At 31.7% G+C, this 19751-nt stretch overlaps 3 protein-coding genes across 7 annotated transcripts; 1 reads left to right on the top strand and 2 right to left on the bottom strand.

Annotated features, from left to right (window-relative positions):
• Positions 1 to 400: 400 nt before the first annotated feature.
• LOC109797577 (MFP1 attachment factor 1) lies at positions 401 to 1196 on the bottom strand. The gene has a single exon (XM_020357656.3). The coding sequence runs from the start codon at positions 1058 to 1060 to the stop codon at positions 557 to 559; it is 504 nt and encodes a 167-aa protein (XP_020213245.1). The 5' UTR covers positions 1061 to 1196; the 3' UTR covers positions 401 to 556.
• Positions 1197 to 1888: 692 nt separating this feature from the next.
• LOC109798124 (WD40 repeat-containing protein HOS15) lies at positions 1889 to 10327 on the top strand. Of its 4 annotated transcripts, none has more exons than XM_020358343.3 (14): positions 1889 to 2071; positions 2472 to 2617; positions 2739 to 3102; positions 3898 to 3992; positions 4080 to 4126; positions 4869 to 5019; positions 5167 to 5230; positions 5324 to 5482; positions 5573 to 5694; positions 5879 to 5953; positions 6134 to 6187; positions 6266 to 6339; positions 6690 to 6764; positions 9901 to 10327. In XM_020358343.3, the coding sequence occupies exons 1-14, from the start codon at positions 2011 to 2013 to the stop codon at positions 10118 to 10120; spliced, it is 1707 nt and encodes a 568-aa protein (XP_020213932.1). In that variant the 5' UTR covers positions 1889 to 2010; the 3' UTR covers positions 10121 to 10327. The 4 variants fall into 4 exon arrangements, with proteins under 4 accessions (XP_020213932.1, XP_020213933.1, XP_020213934.1 ...); XM_020358344.3 differs by lacking the exon at positions 1889 to 2071 and adding an exon at positions 2113 to 2385; XM_020358345.3 differs by lacking the exon at positions 1889 to 2071 and adding an exon at positions 2113 to 2336.
• A 4248-nt stretch (positions 10328 to 14575) lies between these two features.
• Positions 14576 to 17112, bottom strand: LOC109797275 (putative cyclin-A3-1). Of its 2 annotated transcripts, XM_020357260.3 has the most exons (9): positions 16640 to 17106; positions 16301 to 16527; positions 16132 to 16207; positions 15960 to 16036; positions 15840 to 15873; positions 15603 to 15752; positions 15383 to 15517; positions 15101 to 15300; positions 14576 to 14964 (listed from the first exon to the last, which is right to left on the bottom strand). In XM_020357260.3, the coding sequence occupies exons 1-8, from the start codon at positions 16901 to 16903 to the stop codon at positions 15238 to 15240; spliced, it is 1026 nt and encodes a 341-aa protein (XP_020212849.1). In that variant the 5' UTR covers positions 16904 to 17106; the 3' UTR covers positions 14576 to 14964; positions 15101 to 15237. The 2 variants fall into 2 exon arrangements, with proteins under 2 accessions (XP_020212849.1, XP_020212850.1); XM_020357261.3 differs by lacking the exons at positions 14576 to 14964; positions 15101 to 15300; positions 15383 to 15517; ... (2 more) ...; positions 15960 to 16036; positions 16132 to 16207 and having other exon boundaries at positions 16297 to 16527; positions 16640 to 17112.
• Positions 17113 to 19751: the final 2639 nt, after the last annotated feature.

Here is a 19751-nt window from a genome sequence, read left to right on the forward strand (position 1 = left end):
CTTTCACTTTAAACCCCTGGTCTACGTCACACATGCTTTGATGTAAAAATAATATACCAGAAATAGATTACTCATTATTCAGTATTCACAGGGCATAATTTAATTACTCATTATATCAAATTCTAAATCACTACTCGAACAATGAAGACAACACTAAGTAAGCAGCAGAAAAAAAAAGAAAAAAAACTCATTTGCTCAAGAGAGGAAAATGCTGCAACAGTTAAGTAACCAAGTAAAATCACCAACAAGGACTTGCAGGTGTACCAAAACGATGGAAGCATACAATATCACGGACTAAAGTGAGACTTAATAAAAAATAAAGCAACAAACAAAAATCACGGTCCCAATAGACAAAGACACGCATAATAATACTTCCAGGCAGACAATAAAACAGCTAAGATGTTCAAGGGAATAATTTATAATCAAGATTGGTGGCGCGATAAATAAACGAAGTTCTACAGATAGAACAACATATCATAATCATTATAGTATATAGTAGTGAAATATAAACCCTCAACAAAGGAACCCTAATATAATATACTATAATCCAGAATGATCAGGTTTCAGACTCGGTGGTGGCGGTGGCGGCAGTGTCGCTCTCTGCGGTGGGGGAATGAGCAAGATCGGAGGCAGTAGTCTGAGCGTCGCCGTTATCGACGGCGGTGGGAGCGGCAGTGGATTTGGCCTTGACGGTGTCGAGCATCCGTTTGCTGATCTCCTTGGAGTAAACCTGGAGGATCTCGATCCCGTCGTTGTCGGAGGCGGTGGAGCCTCCGGCGACAGCGAAGGCCTCCTCCTCGATCTGGCGCGCGGCGGCGGAGGCCTCGTCGGGGGCCATTGTCCCGTAGCGCTTGGAGAGGACGGAGGGGGTGGATAGGGTTTCGATTAGGCGGTTGATGACGGCGTCGCGGGTGCGCTGAGTGGGAGGCCATATGCTGAAGGAGACGCCAGTGTGGCCGAGCTTGGCGGCGGAGGGTGGTGGCTGGTCCTGGGCAGGCTGCGGCGGCGGAGCGGTGTCTTGCTCCGATTGGGGCGGGGGTGTGATTTCGGAATCGGACATTTTGAGAGGGTTCGTGAACAATGCGATTGGAGACCGGGCCTGTCTGAGAGTCGTAGCGAAACTTTTGTGTTTTCTCGGGCCACGAGACTTATTGATCCACCAATTTAAACAAAAACAATCATGACGATACAAATCCACAAAAGGCAAGTGTAGTGTAGTGTATGTGTATCTGATCGTTATAGTATTTGATTATTATAAATATAAATGTATTTTTGTGGTATATTACATAGTTAACAAATAATTATCTTTTAAAAAATTAAATTAATAAATAATTAATAGGTTTCAAAATTAAATAAATCTTTTAGGTCTGATTCAGTGAACTGAAAAATACCTGCAAGAGGGAAAATAAATATAATTAAAAAATATAAGAATTATTATATTTATTTTTTAAAAAAGTTTTAGGTTGAATTACTGGATTTTTTTAATGATATTTTCATGCTAAAAATTTATTGTTATAAGATGGAGAACCTGATAGACGTTGCAGACCATACAAATGAAACAATCATATGAAGAGGAAGAGATGAGTGTGAATCCAGGGGAAAGTATTGGTTTAACAAGAAACATGAAATGAAGGTAAAAGGTTGTTTATGTAATAACTAAAAAAACGGGAGATAATAATAAGGGCCTTGAACATGTAACGGAAGACACACATGTTATCTTTGCAGGAAGAAATTGCCTTTATTAAGGCACATGAGTTAATTTAACCTAAAGAAGAGTTTTGTGTCTCTTTTTTGGAGATGGGCTGGTCTTAACAGTAAGACCTAAAAGCCCAAATCTGACGGCGAAGATATAGCCTAAAAGAAATGTAAAATCAAAGCCCATTGACTAGGCGTGCAGGTGAGGTGGTTGGTTCGGGCTGTATCTGACCCGAGTATCACCACCACTTGTTCTGTTTCCCTCAAACTCTAACTGCATTTTCTCTACGCTTGAGCCACTGATACACAATCACAATGATCTCTATCACTTCCACTGAATTAAACTACTTAGTCTTCCGTTACCTTCACGAATCAGGTTCTTCCTTTTCCTAATTAATTTCCGCCTTTCATTTTCTGCTTTAGCTCTCGTACGTTACCTTATTCTTATGCATACTCATCAATATCAACATCTATTACGGTTCTTAGCAACTCTTCCGTTTCCATTTATTCTCTTTACATTACTTAGTAAACCGAAAGCTTTTATCATCAGTGAGCGAGTTCGTCCGTTAGACCGTTTTATTATTTAAAAACACCATGGTTTCTTTGAAGGATTCAGATTTGGTAATGTTTCTGATATTAGGGTAATTATGATTATCGTGCCGTCTCTGTAATGTGATTTTTATAAAAGAGGTAGAATATAATTGAGATAACGTGATTTTCATCCCAAATATTGAATTTCTTCTGATATTTTTCTGATAGCTGCTGCCTCGTTTCAGGTTTTACTCATTCTGCATTTGCATTTGGGTATGAAGCAGGGATTGATAAATGCAAAAGTGATGATAACATGGTTCCACCGGGTGCTCTTGTTACTTTCATACAGAAAGGAATTCAATATCTTGAGCTGGAAGCTAACTTGAGTGGTGTAAGCATTTTTTATTATATTTTTGTTCTATGTTATTCGATGTTTAGATCATTGTTGTTAACATACACAAAATGCATTGCTCGAGGACCTCAACTGATTGGTGTCTATGTTAGGTCTCCAGAGTGATGCTGACATGGATGAGGAATTTTCATTTCTACAACCTCTGGATCTCATCACAAAGGACCCTAATGAACTACACAATATAGTAAAATCCAAAAAGGAAAATCTACGTCAACATAAATTTGAAACAAATAAAACAATGAATGACTTGAGTCAGGACGATACTATGAAGGAACATATTCAGGAAACAGAGAAAGAGAAGAAAGAAAAGGAAAATGAACACAAGCTAGAAAAAACAAGGTTAGAGAAAGAGAAGGAGCAAGCAAAGGGCGAATATAAAGAAATACAACACACCGATCAGAACCACACAGAGAAACATGAAGATAAAGTTACTGTTGAGAATCTAGAAAATAGAGCACATGAAGGTAAATATTAATTTGTTTATTTTTTTCTTTCCCATCAGTTATCAATAGCATCAGAATATGAGAATAGTAGTTTAGACTTTGAATATGTAGACGTCTGATTTATAAAATAAAAGCTAAGTCTGCCTATTATTTATGAATTTTTTTAGATTTGATCTATTAATTTATTTAAAAATCTTTTTAAATTAATAATGTTAAATAAATTAATAAATTTAATTTTAAGGTAACAAATCTATCTTTTTAATTTTTAATTTTTCTGATAAAAAATAATTTATTTTATTATTATATATATTATTATTATTAAGATTTAGAGATTAAAAAAAATATACATAAGAGAGATAACTCATAAATACCTATGTATATTAACAAGTGTAACAAAAGAAGAAAATCTTATAAAAAATTTAAAATATTTTTTATATTTGAGACAAAGATGATTTTATCTTCTGTTTTTTTATTTCATATAAATAAAAAATTGTAAAAATTTGATTAAATGAGTGAAAATATTAAAAATATTAACAATTTGATATTTACTTATTTGATTATATTATTGATAAAATAATATTTACATTATTTTTATTAAATTATAAAAATAAATAGGTTCATCTATAATAAATAATTTTTTTAATAAATTTAAATCTATTTTTTTTAAATAAGTAAATTTTTTAAAAATTTAAAATAAACTTTTTTTAATTAAATAAGCCCAAGCCCAAATTTATCATCTGACCTATTCCCATCCCTCGTTATAAATATTTTTCAATAGCATATCAAACAAGGGAAAAGTTAACTTTTGTGGCATAGGGCTTGAGCCAATGGAGATTTCACAGAGCCCCATGTCATCGCCTGATGATACTCAATGTGATGATGTAAAAATCTTGAAAGGCCATACATCAGAGGTTTGGGACTTGTCTGTTTTCTTATCTTCCGCATAGGTTTTGTTCTCCCATTGTGTGGCTTATTGGAAGTTATATCATTCCTGGCAGGTTTTTGCTTGTGCATGGAATCCATCAGCTCCACTTCTCGCATCTGGGTAAGTGCAAGCACATTTTTTCTCACAAGTTTCTCCTCCCAGTTAATTATTTTAGTTTAACGATAATGGTTATTTTTCTGTTATTTTATTGCCAGTATTTTGTGCTTCTATTCATGAATTGTTGGTTTTTCCAAATTTTAAAGAGTGCATTTTACTAGTTCCATACGAAAACTTTCATAATATGGATATATAGAGTAATATTGTCTAGCCATTCAGGAATTTTAAATTTAACTTCTAACTGTTTATAAGTCTAAGGAAACAATTATTTTAATGAGTAATTGGATAAGTAGGCTGGTTATGACAAACATTCTCTTGATTTTTAAGTTTTGACCATGGGTTTATACTTCAAATTGATTGAAAATTTCAAATCTTCAAATTTTAATACTTTGATCAGTGTTGAATTTGAATCATTTCATTCTTCTTTCCTAGCATAAAAATAAGATGGCTTATATTTATACTATAACTTAAACCTTCTTAGCAAACATATAATATAACAGTGTAATTTAGCCTATAGGGACAATATAAGCTGTTTTCTATCATAAATTAATATAGAAGTAAATATTTTGGGTTGGAATAATCTAAATGGCGAAGTGGCACAGTTTCTGATGACTGATGCTAATTATGTAGGTTCAACATCTAGCAAACAGTATTGATTATTAATTTATTATCCTTTATTTTTTCTCTCTTTTGAAAAATTTATGTTAAAAATTTGCCAATATGTTTGTATTATTAACTATTTCAGGTCTGGGGATTCGACAGCTCGAATTTGGAAATTTTCTGAAAGACCTTGTGAAACTAGTGTGCAAAATCAACCAGTGAATGTTATGGTGCTGCAGCACCTTAAAGAAAGCACCAAAGAAAAAAGCAAGGATGTGACAACACTTGACTGGAATGTAAGTCTTTGTAGCATCATTGCCGGTTGCATTTTTATCATGATATCATGATATATTCTGGCTCCTACATCCCTTAGCTGAATACTATGAATTCCATTTCCTCGTGCTTCAATCTTATTCCCTGGCTGATATTATTTGATTAAAAAGGGGGATGGAACACTATTGGCAACTGGTTCCTATGATGGCCAAGCAAGAATTTGGAGTAGAGATGGTGAGCTGATAGATAATTTATTTTACGAATATGTATTTCTTGGCATATTGTATTCTTTGCTGTTAACTGAAGTTTTGCTTTGATGGTCATTAGGGGAGTTGAATAGTACCCTAAACAAACACAAAGGTCCAATCTTTTCTCTAAAGTGGAACAAGAAGGGGGATTATCTTCTTAGTGGAAGTGTGGATAAGACTGCTATTGTGTGGAATACAAGGACTGGGGAATGGAAACAACTATTTGAATTTCACACTGGTAAGTTTGTGTTTTACATGTCTTCTGGGTATTTTTTTTCTTTTCTGTATGGTTGTCCATTTAATCTTAATTATTAGCAAATTGTTTCAGGCCCAACTCTTGATGTGGATTGGCGAAACAATGTTTCATTTGCTACATGCTCCACTGATAAAATGATACATGTTTGCAAAATTGGGGAATATAGACCAATCAAAACGTTCTCAGGGCATCAGGTATCTCTTCCTAGTCAACCCATACCCCGATGGATTTTTATATTTATTATAGATACTAATGCTTAATTGGAAAGGACTTTCCATCACAAAAATAGAATAACATTCTCATTTTACAATCAGCTTTGAGCATATTCAGTTATGGTTTTAATCTTTTCTCTAACATTCTGAAGTGGTATTGTTTCAGGATGAAGTTAATGCCATTAAATGGGATCCAACAGGTTCTTTGCTGGCTTCCTGCTCTGACGATCACACTGCAAAAGTAATCAACAGAAAATTATCACTGATTCACTTAGTCATTGTTAAATTCAGTTATGGTTTTTTGTTCTTTTTAGGACAAAAGACATGGATAGGAAACTGTGTAAATTTGACTATTATTATGCTTTTGAGTATTTGTGAGCAACTGAGCGTCCAATTGACTGTTCATGAAATTATGATGCAGATATGGAGTCTAAAGCAGGACAACTTTTTGCATGATTTAAAGGAGCATGCCAAGGTTATCGAGATGTTGCCATATGTGCTTTTATATTTCTGTTTCTCTTTATTCTCTTTCTAATGAAACAATGATCCTTAGGAGATATATACAATTCGATGGAGCCCTACAGGCCCCGGTACCAACAGTCCCAATCAGAAGTTAGTGCTAGCAAGGTAAATATGCTTCAGCTATCATAGAAAAATTTGCAATAGTAGTAAAGATATGAAGGTGACTCATTGTAAAACCTTTGTTTTGAAGCAATGGATTTGTTAACATGTGTCATGAGGGTAGAGGTTAAGAATTGAACATATATGCCAATTAAATGAAAAGTACAGGCATTTAATATCTTAAAAATCTAAAAAGCATTCAACACTTTTTTTCTGGAATGTTACTTGTACTACTGTGTCCCTAAAGGCACACACATTAACAAAACCCTTAAAATAATCAAAGTCGGATAAATTTGAAGCTAAAAAAATTGTTTTATATTTCCCTAATACCTTTTGCTTATTGTTCTTTTGACCAGTGCCTCATTCGACTCAACAATAAAGCTCTGGGATGTGGAACTAGGGAGTGTAATCTACAGCTTGAATGGCCACAGGTGCAGAAACTAAATCAACGTGCTTTACAAGCAAAATACACACACACAAACACTCATGCATATGCATATGTAAGAATGGACGGATGCATTTGTCCAGGCTATTATATGAAATCCTATTAATAGAAATGACAACTGAATAATTGAAGATGATTTGTAGGCATTTGCTAATAAATAGGAAATATTAAGCTAAACTGAGAAACAAAATGAGTAAAGTTGGCAGATAATCAGGAACCAACAATAACTGAATCTTAACTGAGAAGATAACAGAATAATCAGAATCTAACAGTAACGAACTATAATGGCAAACCTTGGCCTAGGGCATTCTTTAAATATTGTAGGTGGTGGTGGACTACATTCTTTGGCATAAATTGGCTTAGCGCTTAGCTGATAGACAACATAGCTAATAAAGTTTTTATTAGTGGATACATCTTTTAGGGGTTTACCGTCAGTAACATTGAGTTTGAGGTTGGTGTCCATGGAGGAGGTATTAGATTGGAATGGGGAGATGGACTCTAATTGTTATTAATTTTTCAACCTGAGAAAAGGAACAGGGAAGTCAATTCGTGGATGTTATATATAACCCTTGGCTATCAACCTATCCTTATGGTGCAGGGATTCATGAACTTTGTATTTAACTTCATAAATCTATTTGCATCTGATTGCACTTATTGAATGTAATGTAACAATCAAAGAAGTTATTGGAACATTGGTAGTCTTGTGCAGCTTGAAAAACATACAACCCTTTACAAATCATCATTTTCCTATCATCCTTTGTTGTGTGAGGTGCATATCAAAAGAGTGTCGGTGAAATGTTAATAGAGATTGAAGAATGCTATAATAGGGCACTAACCAATAAAGTACATTTGGCAAAATTAGAGTAGCTGCCAATTTCACTGTTTTAATTTTATAACAGCAACCTTGGACTTGTTTTTGGAGGAGTGACAAATTTGTTTGACAAAGTCCTATCAGATGTGAAAAGATCTAGGGTGCATGCTATGTTTGCAGTTGCACTCAAATCTATAATCTAAGAAGTAGGATTGTTTTTAAAATGATGTGTTTGATGAAAATTTGTATCAAGGTGTGAAGTAGAAGTTTCTGTTGTCGGAACCAAAGCTTGTGTAATTTGGGTCTATAGCAGCTGCACTGCAGTAATTGCTGATATAGTATCGAGTCAGCGATAGAGAGGTATTGATGGATTATGAAACATCATGATCAGATACCTGATGATAAGCTTTAAGTATGGCAATGGGATAGGCTAAGTACGGGTTTCACTATCTTTCTTCCCATTTACTCATCCCCATACTCAACGGATATAAGATTTGTGTTCTCATTTTTCCCTCTGTCAAATATCAAGTATACTTATATCTGTCTCGTAAAATTAATTAAATATTTATTTTTTAAATATATATATATATAAATTTCAACATAGAATAGTAATTACAAAATTACATTTATTAAGTTTCAGTTAACATAAATTTAAAATAGAGTAAGACAAAAGATTATTATCTTGTAGGAATAAGACAAGGTATATGCATTGCAATTTTTGCAAGAGACGAGGAATATGACTTGGCAGTAAAAACGAGAGTTATACCAGATGTTTCTATGTTTAAATGTTTGGGATCAATATTACAAAAGGATGGGGAAATTAAATTAAAAAGAATATCAAAAAACAAGACACAAGTGGGATGACAAAAATGGATGAAAGGCATTGAACAGCTTATTAGTGACCACTAAATACTACCAAACTCAAAGGAAAGAGTAACATAAATGAGAATGTTAGTATGGATGTGCGGCCACACAAAAAGGATGTGAAACAAAATGATTGTATACAAGGAGATATTGGTGTGACTCCATTTGAGGAAAAAATGACAAAAAAATTTGGTTAAGGTAGTTTGAGCACATACAAAAAAGGATATTGGAAATGCTAGTGAGGAGAGTAGTCTGCATGCTTTAAATGGGGAAAGTGGGGAAGCAAACCATATAGGACAGTAGAGGAAGTTGTTTAGAGAAATCTCTTGGTGGATAATATCTCTAAAATTTTAAATTTAAATAGTATTGTGTGATTCATGTAGCTGACCTCTCCAAATGGGATACAGTTTTTGTTGTTGGACTTGGAATCAACTTGCTGTTTGGGAGCTTGTGGGGGTATAAGTTTTAGAAACTGATAAGTTCCCAATTTTCACACTGATTTCTTCTTGAACAACTGTCAAGAATCATGATTAATAAATGGAATTGGATCAATTAACTGGATCTGCCTTCGTATTTGGGAGAAAGACTCGTTGAGTTCCATTAAAAAAATGGAATATTTCTAATAGAAGTGATAAAGGAGTGGTTGAACTCCATCTCAATTACACTTGTGGATAGATCAGTAGTTCAATACTCGCCAAGGTCCTCCCAAAGGGCTTTGAGCTTGATGGAATATTTCAAGATGGACATGGAACCTTGTGTGAACCAAGCTAATCTTTCTTGAGCCATTGCTTTGTTGATAACGTTCTTAAAGATCTTTCCATGTCAGCTGCTGTAGATGAATAGATGATGGATGTTGTGGTCTCTGTGGAGATGGAGTTCCGAAGCCAAGAAATGGGGCTTATTTTTTGGCAATCAGTGCCATGCACATGGCTTTGTGCCAAGAGTTCTAGTTCTCACCTGAGTGGTTGAGAAACAAGAATCAACCCAAGATTATTCAATGGGTGAAGAAAAAAAGGACCGGCTTCATCTTCCATATTTAAATGTGAAGCCACTAAAGAAGGAAGGCGAAGAGTAAAAAAGCAGAATCAAAGATGAAGAAGCATAATGATAGAGAAGCAAGGATAAAAAATCTTATACTATATTAAACCCTAGAGAGAAACTAAAGGAATATTGATTCATTGGGGAAAAGTGAATTAGATCTCAGTACAAATACAATTTTGTTGGCGGGTAATCAACAACCACTGAAGTGAATGGCAACTCAAAAGTAATAGAATAACTGGATTCTAACAATAACAAACTTTAACAACTGATTGGATAGTGTGATAAGACATGAAGGTATAGTGTATAAATCAATTATTTTCTGTTGCTTAGAATTTAGAAATCTTCAAATTTCTGTTGTATTATAATTTTAGCATTTTAATACATTGCTTTCTGTTGTAACACTCAGGGATCCTGTATATTCCGTTGCATTCAGCCCTAATGGGGAGTATCTGGCCAGTGGCTCCATGGATAGATACATTCATATATGGTCCGTGAAGGAGGGAAAGATCGTAAAAACATATACCGGAAAAGGTGGGATATTTGAAGTGAATTGGAACAAAGATGGTGATAAAGTTGCAGCTTGTTTTTCAAACAATATAGTTTGTGTTTTGGATTTCCGAATGTAAAGAAGTATAGGGTTATATTAATTTTCTTAATGCTAGTTGTTATATAGCCTTTTGTACAGGCTATTTGCCACGTTTCTATATTTCTAACTTACCATCCTTACTTGGTGTTCGTTGGTGTTTTTTTATCAGACGAGTAATTTTGTTTCAAAATTATTAAAAGTTGGATTTGAATTTATCCCTGAATTTGAAGGTATTCTTGAATTTGAAGGTAGGATGAATCACTTTGATTATTTTTAACTGTTAGATTCGATTTGAATTTATTCCTGAATTTGAAGGTAGGATGAATCACTATTCAATTACACTAGATTGTTTCCTTATTCGGTTTCAGTTTAGGGGTTTCAAATTGCAGGAGAATAAAATCGTTGCTTTTCAGATGCATCATTGAATTCTTAATTCAATGATAAATTACATACTCCTCTTAATCTTGGAAGTTTTGTTCTCATATCATAATTTGCAATTTTAATTCACTAATTTTATAATTTACAAATCATTCTGATCATAAAGATTTTGAAATAGTGAAAAGTTTTACATACATAAATGATGATATAAAATAATAATTTAATGCAGTTATCTAAGTTGAACATATAGAAAATGTTTTGTAAAAATTTATAGATCATAAATGAATTTCTAGTAAGATTGTATGAAAAAAATATAATATAAAAAAATGAGAGATTTAATTACAATTTAATTTTTAGCTTGGAATCCTAATGAGAAATATTGAAAATATTTACTGAGTAAATGATGTACTGTATTAAGAAAAAGGTGCATTTCGTGCAACATTTAAATTATTCAGTTGAGGATTCATTCCACCTTTCATTTCTATACATTTCATTTAAATTATAAGAAGAATTATATTAATCATATATAAGTACATGTATAAATTTACAAATTGGTGTGGATAATGCCTCGTGTTCACATATGTTCCAAAATTATGTGTCGATGTTTATAAAAATTTGAATATAACGTCTCACATTCAAAGGTTCAATTTAGATATATTGTGTCAACATATTAGACAATTATTTTTAATTAAATTTATCATTTATGATACAATAAATAAAATTTAAAATCATATCAACAAATAATCAATAAATATTGATCATAACATATTTTGTGAAAATTAATATTTATGGTATATAAATGCATTTTTATTTTCTGATTATAAATTTAATACAATAATTATATGATTAAAATATCTGAAATATATATAAATAATTATAATTAATATAAATTGTATTACGAAAAATCAACATTAATCATAATATATTTCTTGATAATTAATTTTTATGATTTACAAATTATTGTCATTTTTATATTTAAATTATAAAATATATTTCCTGATAAGTATTTAAAAAGCTTATTCTAAATTATAAAAAATAATAATAATAATCATAGCTAAATAGAAATCAAACTTTAGAATGCACAAACCATTATGGATCTATTTGAAAAAACTTTTTCAAAAGTATTTATAGGAAAAAAATTAAAATAATGTATGCTATTATGCATGAGATAAAATTAGCTTATATAAAAATTTAAAATAAAATTTTAAAATTTTAATGAGAAAATTTTTACAAATTACCTTATAAAAAAATGTTTTATTTTTTCTTTGTATCTTTCTCTCTTGTAAGTGTTTCTGAAAAAGATTACTCAAACCCTACACCAAATAGTAATATGAAGCTGCACCAGAGAAGAATAGAAGCGAGAATCCGAACAAACAGGTTTATATAGAAGAATAAATACTTTAAAATAAATATCAAGAATAACCATACCTAAATAGAAATCATACTTCTAAAATGCATAAACCGTTGCACCATAGAGGCACATACAACATGAAGCAGCAACACAAAGAAAAATAGAAGCAAGAAGCAGAAGCAGAACAGACAGGTTTATAAAGAATAAAGGAAAAGACATATACATGCACGTGTAATTCTCACACATTAGTATACGTTAGATTTGCAATAAAAATCATGTTACTAAACAGCATAAATATAATTGTATTTGATTTATAAAAGGGTATAAAAATACTAGTTGAATTTAATTTCTACATATTGTTAGTATAAAAATATTATTCATAAATTATTAATCATAATAAAGACAAGTCAGTGCGTTCTTTTATTCCTAGAGTAAGGAAGGTAAAGGTCCACACATGGTTGGATGGGACAAGCTTACTCAATCAAAGCATTGTGGTGGGTTGGGGATTCATACCGCTCGAAATCAAAATATTGCACTGTTGGGGAAGCTAGTTTGGGATCTACTACATCCAACGAATCAACTATGGGTTTCGGTACTCAAGGACAAATATCTCTTGCAAGACTCACTCTTCTTATCCAAGAAGAAATCAGGTTCACCAACCTGGAGGACCATCATTTAGGCGTTGGCTCTTTTGGAAGACAGTCTAGTTCTCAAGTTGGGTAATGGAGAGATCGATGTTTTGCAGGATGTATGGGTGGGTAAGGAACCACTAGCGACGTCTGTCCCGTGGGTGGATATTCATGATTCTGGGTTGCGAGTCAAAGATATTTAGGATGGCACCTCATGGCGACTGGACCAGCTTTATAGGCCTTTGTCAAAGGCTCTTCGTCTCAAGATATCTTGTTTAACTCCACATCTTGTCTTAGGTGTGCCAAACTTGTGGACTTAGGCACCTGATATCTCTGGGAAGTACACGATACAATCAGCTTACAGGTGGTTATCAAAGGATCATGGGTTGGAAACTTCTACAAGTTGGAATTGGATTTGGAAGTTGCCACTTCCAGCTAGTTTGTGTTTCTTTCTCTGACATGGTTGTCATCTTGCTCTACCTGTTAAGGAGGTTCTTTGTCAGCGTGGCATTTTGGCTTCCAATACTTGCCCTAGGTGTAACTCTATAGTTGAAAGTTTTAAGCATTGTTTCTTTACTTGTCCAATGGTGCAGGAGGTATGGAAGCGATCTAGTTACGTTTTTTCAACACCTACTTTTGATGAGACACATCGTAGTTGGCTTAAGAAGCGGGTGCAGACGCATGGAGCTCTGTTTTTAATTATCATGTGGTTTATCTGGTGCCACAGGAATAGACTCATTTTGATCATGTGGATTGGAACTTAACATCTATTCTAGCTCAAGCAAATGTTTTACTTCAGTTCTCTATTTTTGCTTTTATGAGTATTGACTGCTCGCATCGGCCTCTACCCCGTTTGGTGCATTGGATTCACCCCCCAGTGGATTCTGTGACTCTGAATGTGGATGGGAGTAGTATTGGCACGCCTAGTAGAAGGGACTTTGGTGGCTTGTGTCGAGATCATGAAGGACAGTTCCTTTTTGGTTTTTATGGCTTTTGGGAGGGGGGGGGGTTCTATTCTTCATACAGAGATTTTAGCTCTTCTCCATGGCCTTTGTCTTTGTTGGGATAAAGGATTTCGAAAGATTGTTTGTTATTCAGACTCTACTTTGGTGACATCTCTTTTACAAGGACCTATTCCATTGTTTCATCGCTACGAAAATCAGATCATGAAGATTCATCAGTTGCTCAATCGTGACTGGACTTACATTGTTGTTCACACCTTACGTGGGGGTAATAGTTGCACTGATGCTCTAGCTCGAATGGGAGCTTTAGGAAATAATAGGCTAGTTATTTTACAAGAGCATCTTGTGACTCTCTAGTTTGTTACTAGCTGACTCTCTGGAGACCGTGTTTCAAAGAAACTAATTTTTTGTTAGTTTCTTCTTTTTATTTCTCATTCCAATACAAAAAAAAAACATAAATTTATAAATAATTAATCTAAAAATCAACAAATTTACTGTACATTATATATTGGAATGCTTTCAAGATAAATACAAATGTTGGTATTATCAAGAATAATGTGGAATTTAACTCATTTATAAAGTATAGCAGCAGCCAGCATCATCTGTATATCATGCCACATTCTTTTCACTCTGGAAAGTAATTGAACAAAAGTTTTACCAACTATTGGCTGGTTGACAATGTCAAATTGGAGTTTATAGATGTGAATAGTCATTTTGTTGACCATACATATCATGAATGAACTTTGGTCTATAGTTGCACAGCAAAATCTGAATAGCAGAAAATGTCAACAAGGTACAGGTCTATAGAATAAAGAATCCATGACTACACCAATTGGTCATTAGATAGCCAAGATACATAATATGCAGATTTCTAGTCTAGAGGAGAAATTCATCAATAAAACTAAACTTAGATCTTCCAATAAGAGCAAAAGTTATGGCTAAGAAAGGTAATAAAACTCATTTAGCAAAACCCAGCTCAAGTGTTGATCAACATTACACTTGAATTCAATCCCAACAGCCACATAAGGGGAACTTGTAACTCCTGCAGTAGATACACCTGAAGAACTTGTATATCCAGCAAAAGGCAACATAATAAAAAACAAATTGATTCTCTACCATAGTTTGGCTAGAGAAAAATAAATCAAACAAAAGAAACAACCACTCATGATACAGTGTAGAAAAATAGAATTAGAAGATATATTTTCATTGTAAAAATTATAAAGATTACAGCCTCATTATATAGAGGGAGGTGATGCTACAAAAGATGAAAAGCTAACCATAAATTTAGAAAATATTCATATTGATACATCACTAATTTATAGAAACTTACAACAAAACTGATCCCTGATAATTCATACAACACTAATTTAGTTTTGATAATTAACACAAGCTCCAATTCTGAATTTAGTTCCCTAATTTTAATACTCTTGTTCCTTCAATACATAACTTCATCAGAGAGGACCTTGGTACATCCAGATCATTAAAGAAGCAGCCCACAATCAGCATCAGTAACTGGGTGATCAACTTCTGCTTCCATTTAAGTTGAGCATACAATTTGAGATGCCTGCAGTTCAAGGCAATAAAATTGCTAGTTAGAGGTGAGGAAAAAACTTCAAAAGAGCCCAGCTCCTCCATGACTCCACCCCTAACCCATAATTTGAGAAAGAGATAACCAACCATAAAAGGTCCAAATCATGTACCTTTACAGATAAGTTGAATGCCAAGTGCCATTTAATTTTGTAGAGATTTAAAATTAACAGCCCTTCACATGTATAGTAGTGTTAGAATGGCCTATTTTCAAATGAGTTTTATTTGCAAGGGAATCACTGTTGCATCACTAATCTTCCAAGTAATGACTTGGTACATGTGGAGGCGAAGGCAGGTTTGCCACGTACTTGAACTGTTCCATTAGAACATTTATAGTTACTCAATTTGTCATAATGAGAAGTATATTATAACAACAAAAATGCAAAAATGATCACCTTGTGCTGCTTGTATTTCTCCCTAACTGCTTGAAAGGACCCCGCCTTTCTAGAAAAATACAAGTCATGCAAGATAAGGACACATTCTTTCAGTTCAACTGATTTGTACCCCGAGCATTCACACAAGGAAGAAGTCTGCAAGATGTTCTCAACTTTAAGTACCTTGAAACAAGGGTAATAGCTAATCCTTTTAATGAAAAACATGGCATAGAATACTCACCCAAGGATGCACTTCAGGGCAAATAATAAACCTGGCAAGAAATACAACTGATGCAGCCACAATAGAAGGCAGAAATCTTATGCAATCGTAATCCAACAAACTTAAATCAACAAGATAACAGCCCAGAAATTCAATCTGCAAATTTGGGGTCTGGAAAAAGAAAAAAAAAATCTTTAGCAAACAATACAAATAAAGTTTTTGAGATAATCAATGAATGACAAGAACAGTTCAACTTACTTTTTGTTTCTCAGAAGTAGCATCAAGAAGCCTCCTGAAACAATAATTACACTCATTTAGTCAAATAAATTTCATTTCAATGAAGGCTAAATATTCAAAAATGCAATATAATATTCCTACCTTAGAAAAGTAATTGCAGTAGGATTGCCCATTTCAAAATTTAGTGATTTAAGTATTTCAGCTTCCATCTTCACAACCTAACCACAGAAACCAGTGAGTGGAAACAATAACAATAACAATAACTCATACTTTGGTAACAGGATAAGAAAAAATAGAAGAATAGCATATTTACCTCTCCTTTATCATAAGTGTTATCAGTGATGCTACAGAATTTATCCACACGTGGTGGATTAATTTCTTCATACTTCCTGAGTATGTATAGAAAAAATGTAATTACTATGGTTAAATAGATTAAGCTAACTTATGAAAGCAAGTTTTGAAAAAATTTAATAGAAGCTTACGAAGCAATAAGCATGGAGGAAACACCCAGTAACTGCAGTCTCGATTTGTTCACTCGATTAAGTGACAAAAACCTATCAATGTAAGACACAGATAAATGAAGAGTTTCAGACAAAAGCTTATACTCCTGGGCAACATCCACCAACCAATCCACTAAAATCGATCGCATGTTTGCCGTAACAACTCTCTGAACTTTCTCCATATAATCAATCATTGGCCTTCTCTTTAACTGTATTTGAGAAACCAACAACAAAAAATTGAGACACATAACATCAAAATCAAAAATCTAAGTGTTTCAGAAGAAAAGCAAGATCCAGTAAACATTAAAGAAACAGAATTACCTCCATTGCACGAAGGTATTGATAGATGTCGGAAACATAAGGATCAGGTGAAGAAGAAATAGTGTTGTTTGTGGGAGATGGTTTTTTGACACTGAGATTCTTCCGACATGGCAGTTTCTCTTTGCGAAGATTTTGAGTTGTGGGAACATTTGAAAAATTGGGAAGTTCACCCAACACAACTCGTTGTTTCCTGGGGTGGAGTATATCAACCATGACTACTGCGGCGGCGTTTGCCTTTCTCTTTGCGGCGGCGCGAGTCTCCATTTGAGTTTCTTTGAGGGTTTGTTCAGTGAGTGAGCTAGATTTTTTTTTTTTTTTGTCTGAATGGTAAGGGAAATAGGATGTTGTGTGTTTATGTAAGAATAGGTAGACAAAACAAAGAGCGGTTTTGAAAATGAAAATGAAAATAGTTTGGCGTGTCTTGAAAATTTCAGGATTTAGCTTTGGTTCCAAATTCAGAAACGGGTGAGAATTTTGGGTTAAAAGAGTTCTTTTGATGTGGCGGGAGGGCGCGCTTGTTTTCCGCCATGTTCCTTAGATGTAATTTTTATGTTTAATAATAATTTTAAGAAAAATATAAAAATTAATGTATGATTAAAATTAAATAAATATAATAGTATTCAGATAATTTTTTAATTTTATTGATTATTTATTTATTTATTATAATTTAAATTAAATTAAAAATAATAATTATAAACAATATGAAATAATAAAAAAATCAAACTTTTTTAATACATATTGAATTTAAGTAAATAAATGACATGTATAACATTAAACAAAGATGAATTTAAATTTTAATACCGATAAAAAATATAATTTAATGTTATAAAATATTATAATATTTCTCGTTCTCCTTTCTATATATATAGTTATGCACTAAAAAATATATTTATTTAAAAATATTGAACTTAAATTTATTTTAAAAAAATTATTAAATTTGGTAACACCAATAAATATGATATAATAAAAATAATATATATATATATATAATATTATTAATAATATAATTAAATAAATAATTTTTTAATATAAAAAATCAAATCATCAATATTTTTTACATTTTTACTACACTTAAACATTTTAAATTCCCTTCATATAAAATTAAGAAATATAAAAAAAATCTAATAATTGCATCTTCACCACACTTAAAAAATAAAGGCTTAAATATATTTTTAGTCCCTCAAATTTAAGACAAATTTCTTTTTGGTCCCTCAAATTTAAAACTGTTATTTTTAGTCCCTGTAATTTTCAAAAATCTTATTTTAGTCCTTTAGGTCACCAATAACATATTTGAAAGTGACTAGTTAAGACATTTATGCAATATCAACTAGATTAAATGTGATATTTTCACTAATAGAGACACCAATAGGTAGATTTTATACAATAATATTTGATAAATTTTTTAACAAAATTTGAATATAAGGACTAAAATAAATTTTTTTAAAATTATACAGACTGAAAACAACAATTTTATATTTAAGGGACCAAAAACAGATTTACCTTAAATTTGAGGGACTAAAAACATATTTAAGCAAAAAATAAATATGTAAATTTAGTGTACATGTATGTACATAAGTTGTCCTTCTTATGTTAATTTTTCATTTTTTTAATTTTAATAATAAAAAGACCAACTATTATTTTATCACACAATTTTAAAAAAATTGCATGTATTTAAATACATTTATTAATTTATTTAAAATTATTTTTTTAACCTATTTAATATTGTTAATATAAAATAAGTTTCTAAATATATTAATAAGTCAAATCAAATTTTTAAAAAGATCAAGTCAATTAAACCTATAAAAAAAAAACATGATAAATAATAAATAAGATTTACACTTTAGTTTCATGAAGTAAGTCTGACTATAATCTTACTTAACTTCACCTATTCACAATCACATCCAAAATTTACTAGCCAAAAATTGTCTCTTATTCGAGAGTATTAAGATCATGATTGTATTTTATGCTACCTAATCCCATTGATCTAGCAATTCAAATAAGGATTGTTGAAGATCTTACATCATCTATAAATAAGGTTATGATAATATATAAATGATGAGCAATATTTATCTTCCAAATCCTTAATTTTATAAGGTTGATTTAAGCACATAAAATATTTTCTAAGATGATATCAAAATATTTTTGAATTTATATCATAGTGATTATCAACTATTAAACCATTATTAAATTACACATAAATATTTGATCCTATAAACTTCACATTCAAGGTGTCAATCTTCAATATAAGGGACTGTGTTAAAAATTTCACATCTTCTAAATAATAAGTGGAGAATGATCATCATTTTACAAATAAGTTTCATATGATTGTTACACTCATAATCCATTTTTCTAAGACAAATAACTAATTCATCAATCCTTTAAACTAGGCCAATTCAAACAATACACCCACTAAAATCAAGTCAACTATTGTTCATACTATATCAAGGATCAAATAATAAGTTTTAATCCTCCACATTAATGCATAGTTAATAAGTATTAGTATATATATATATAGATATATACAAAATTAGAAGAAAAAAATGAAAAATATTATAATTTTATATTATATAATAGAAACAACAAAATTATAATACACTATCCAAACTCTTACAACCACGCAAATTCTATATTAATGAAAAATAATCTATAAATAATTCGTAAACACCTAAAAAAAGTCTATAAATAATTTTTTTAAATATTTAAAAAATTACATAAATATAAAGAAGATTAAACTTAAATTATGTCACTTTTACCCAAATCACTAAATAAAAAATTAACTTAAAATTTAACTAAATCACATACTTATAAAAAAATACCAAGTAAAATGATAAAATACAAAAAAGAAACTGCTAATTCCAAAACACTTACAAAATGTATCAGTTAAAACAAAAATTCAAATCATTAACAAAATGTAACAAACTAGAGCTTGGTATAGTTAGTTGACTATTATTTTAGTTATCTCATTGTCTAGTTGTTGATCAACTCCTGTTGAATATACATTGCATATAAGACCTTTTTTTTAATGTACAAGGCTTATTCATTCAAAAGTTTTGAATTCTGTCTCTCATTATTAATATGTAACAGTATTAGTAGAATAATAACAGTTTTATTA

Source organism: Cajanus cajan, chromosome 6 (genome assembly GCF_000230855.2).
Source record: "Cajanus cajan strain Asha chromosome 6, NIPB_CcT2T_4, whole genome shotgun sequence".
Lineage (NCBI taxonomy): Eukaryota > Viridiplantae > Streptophyta > Magnoliopsida > Fabales > Fabaceae > Cajanus > Cajanus cajan.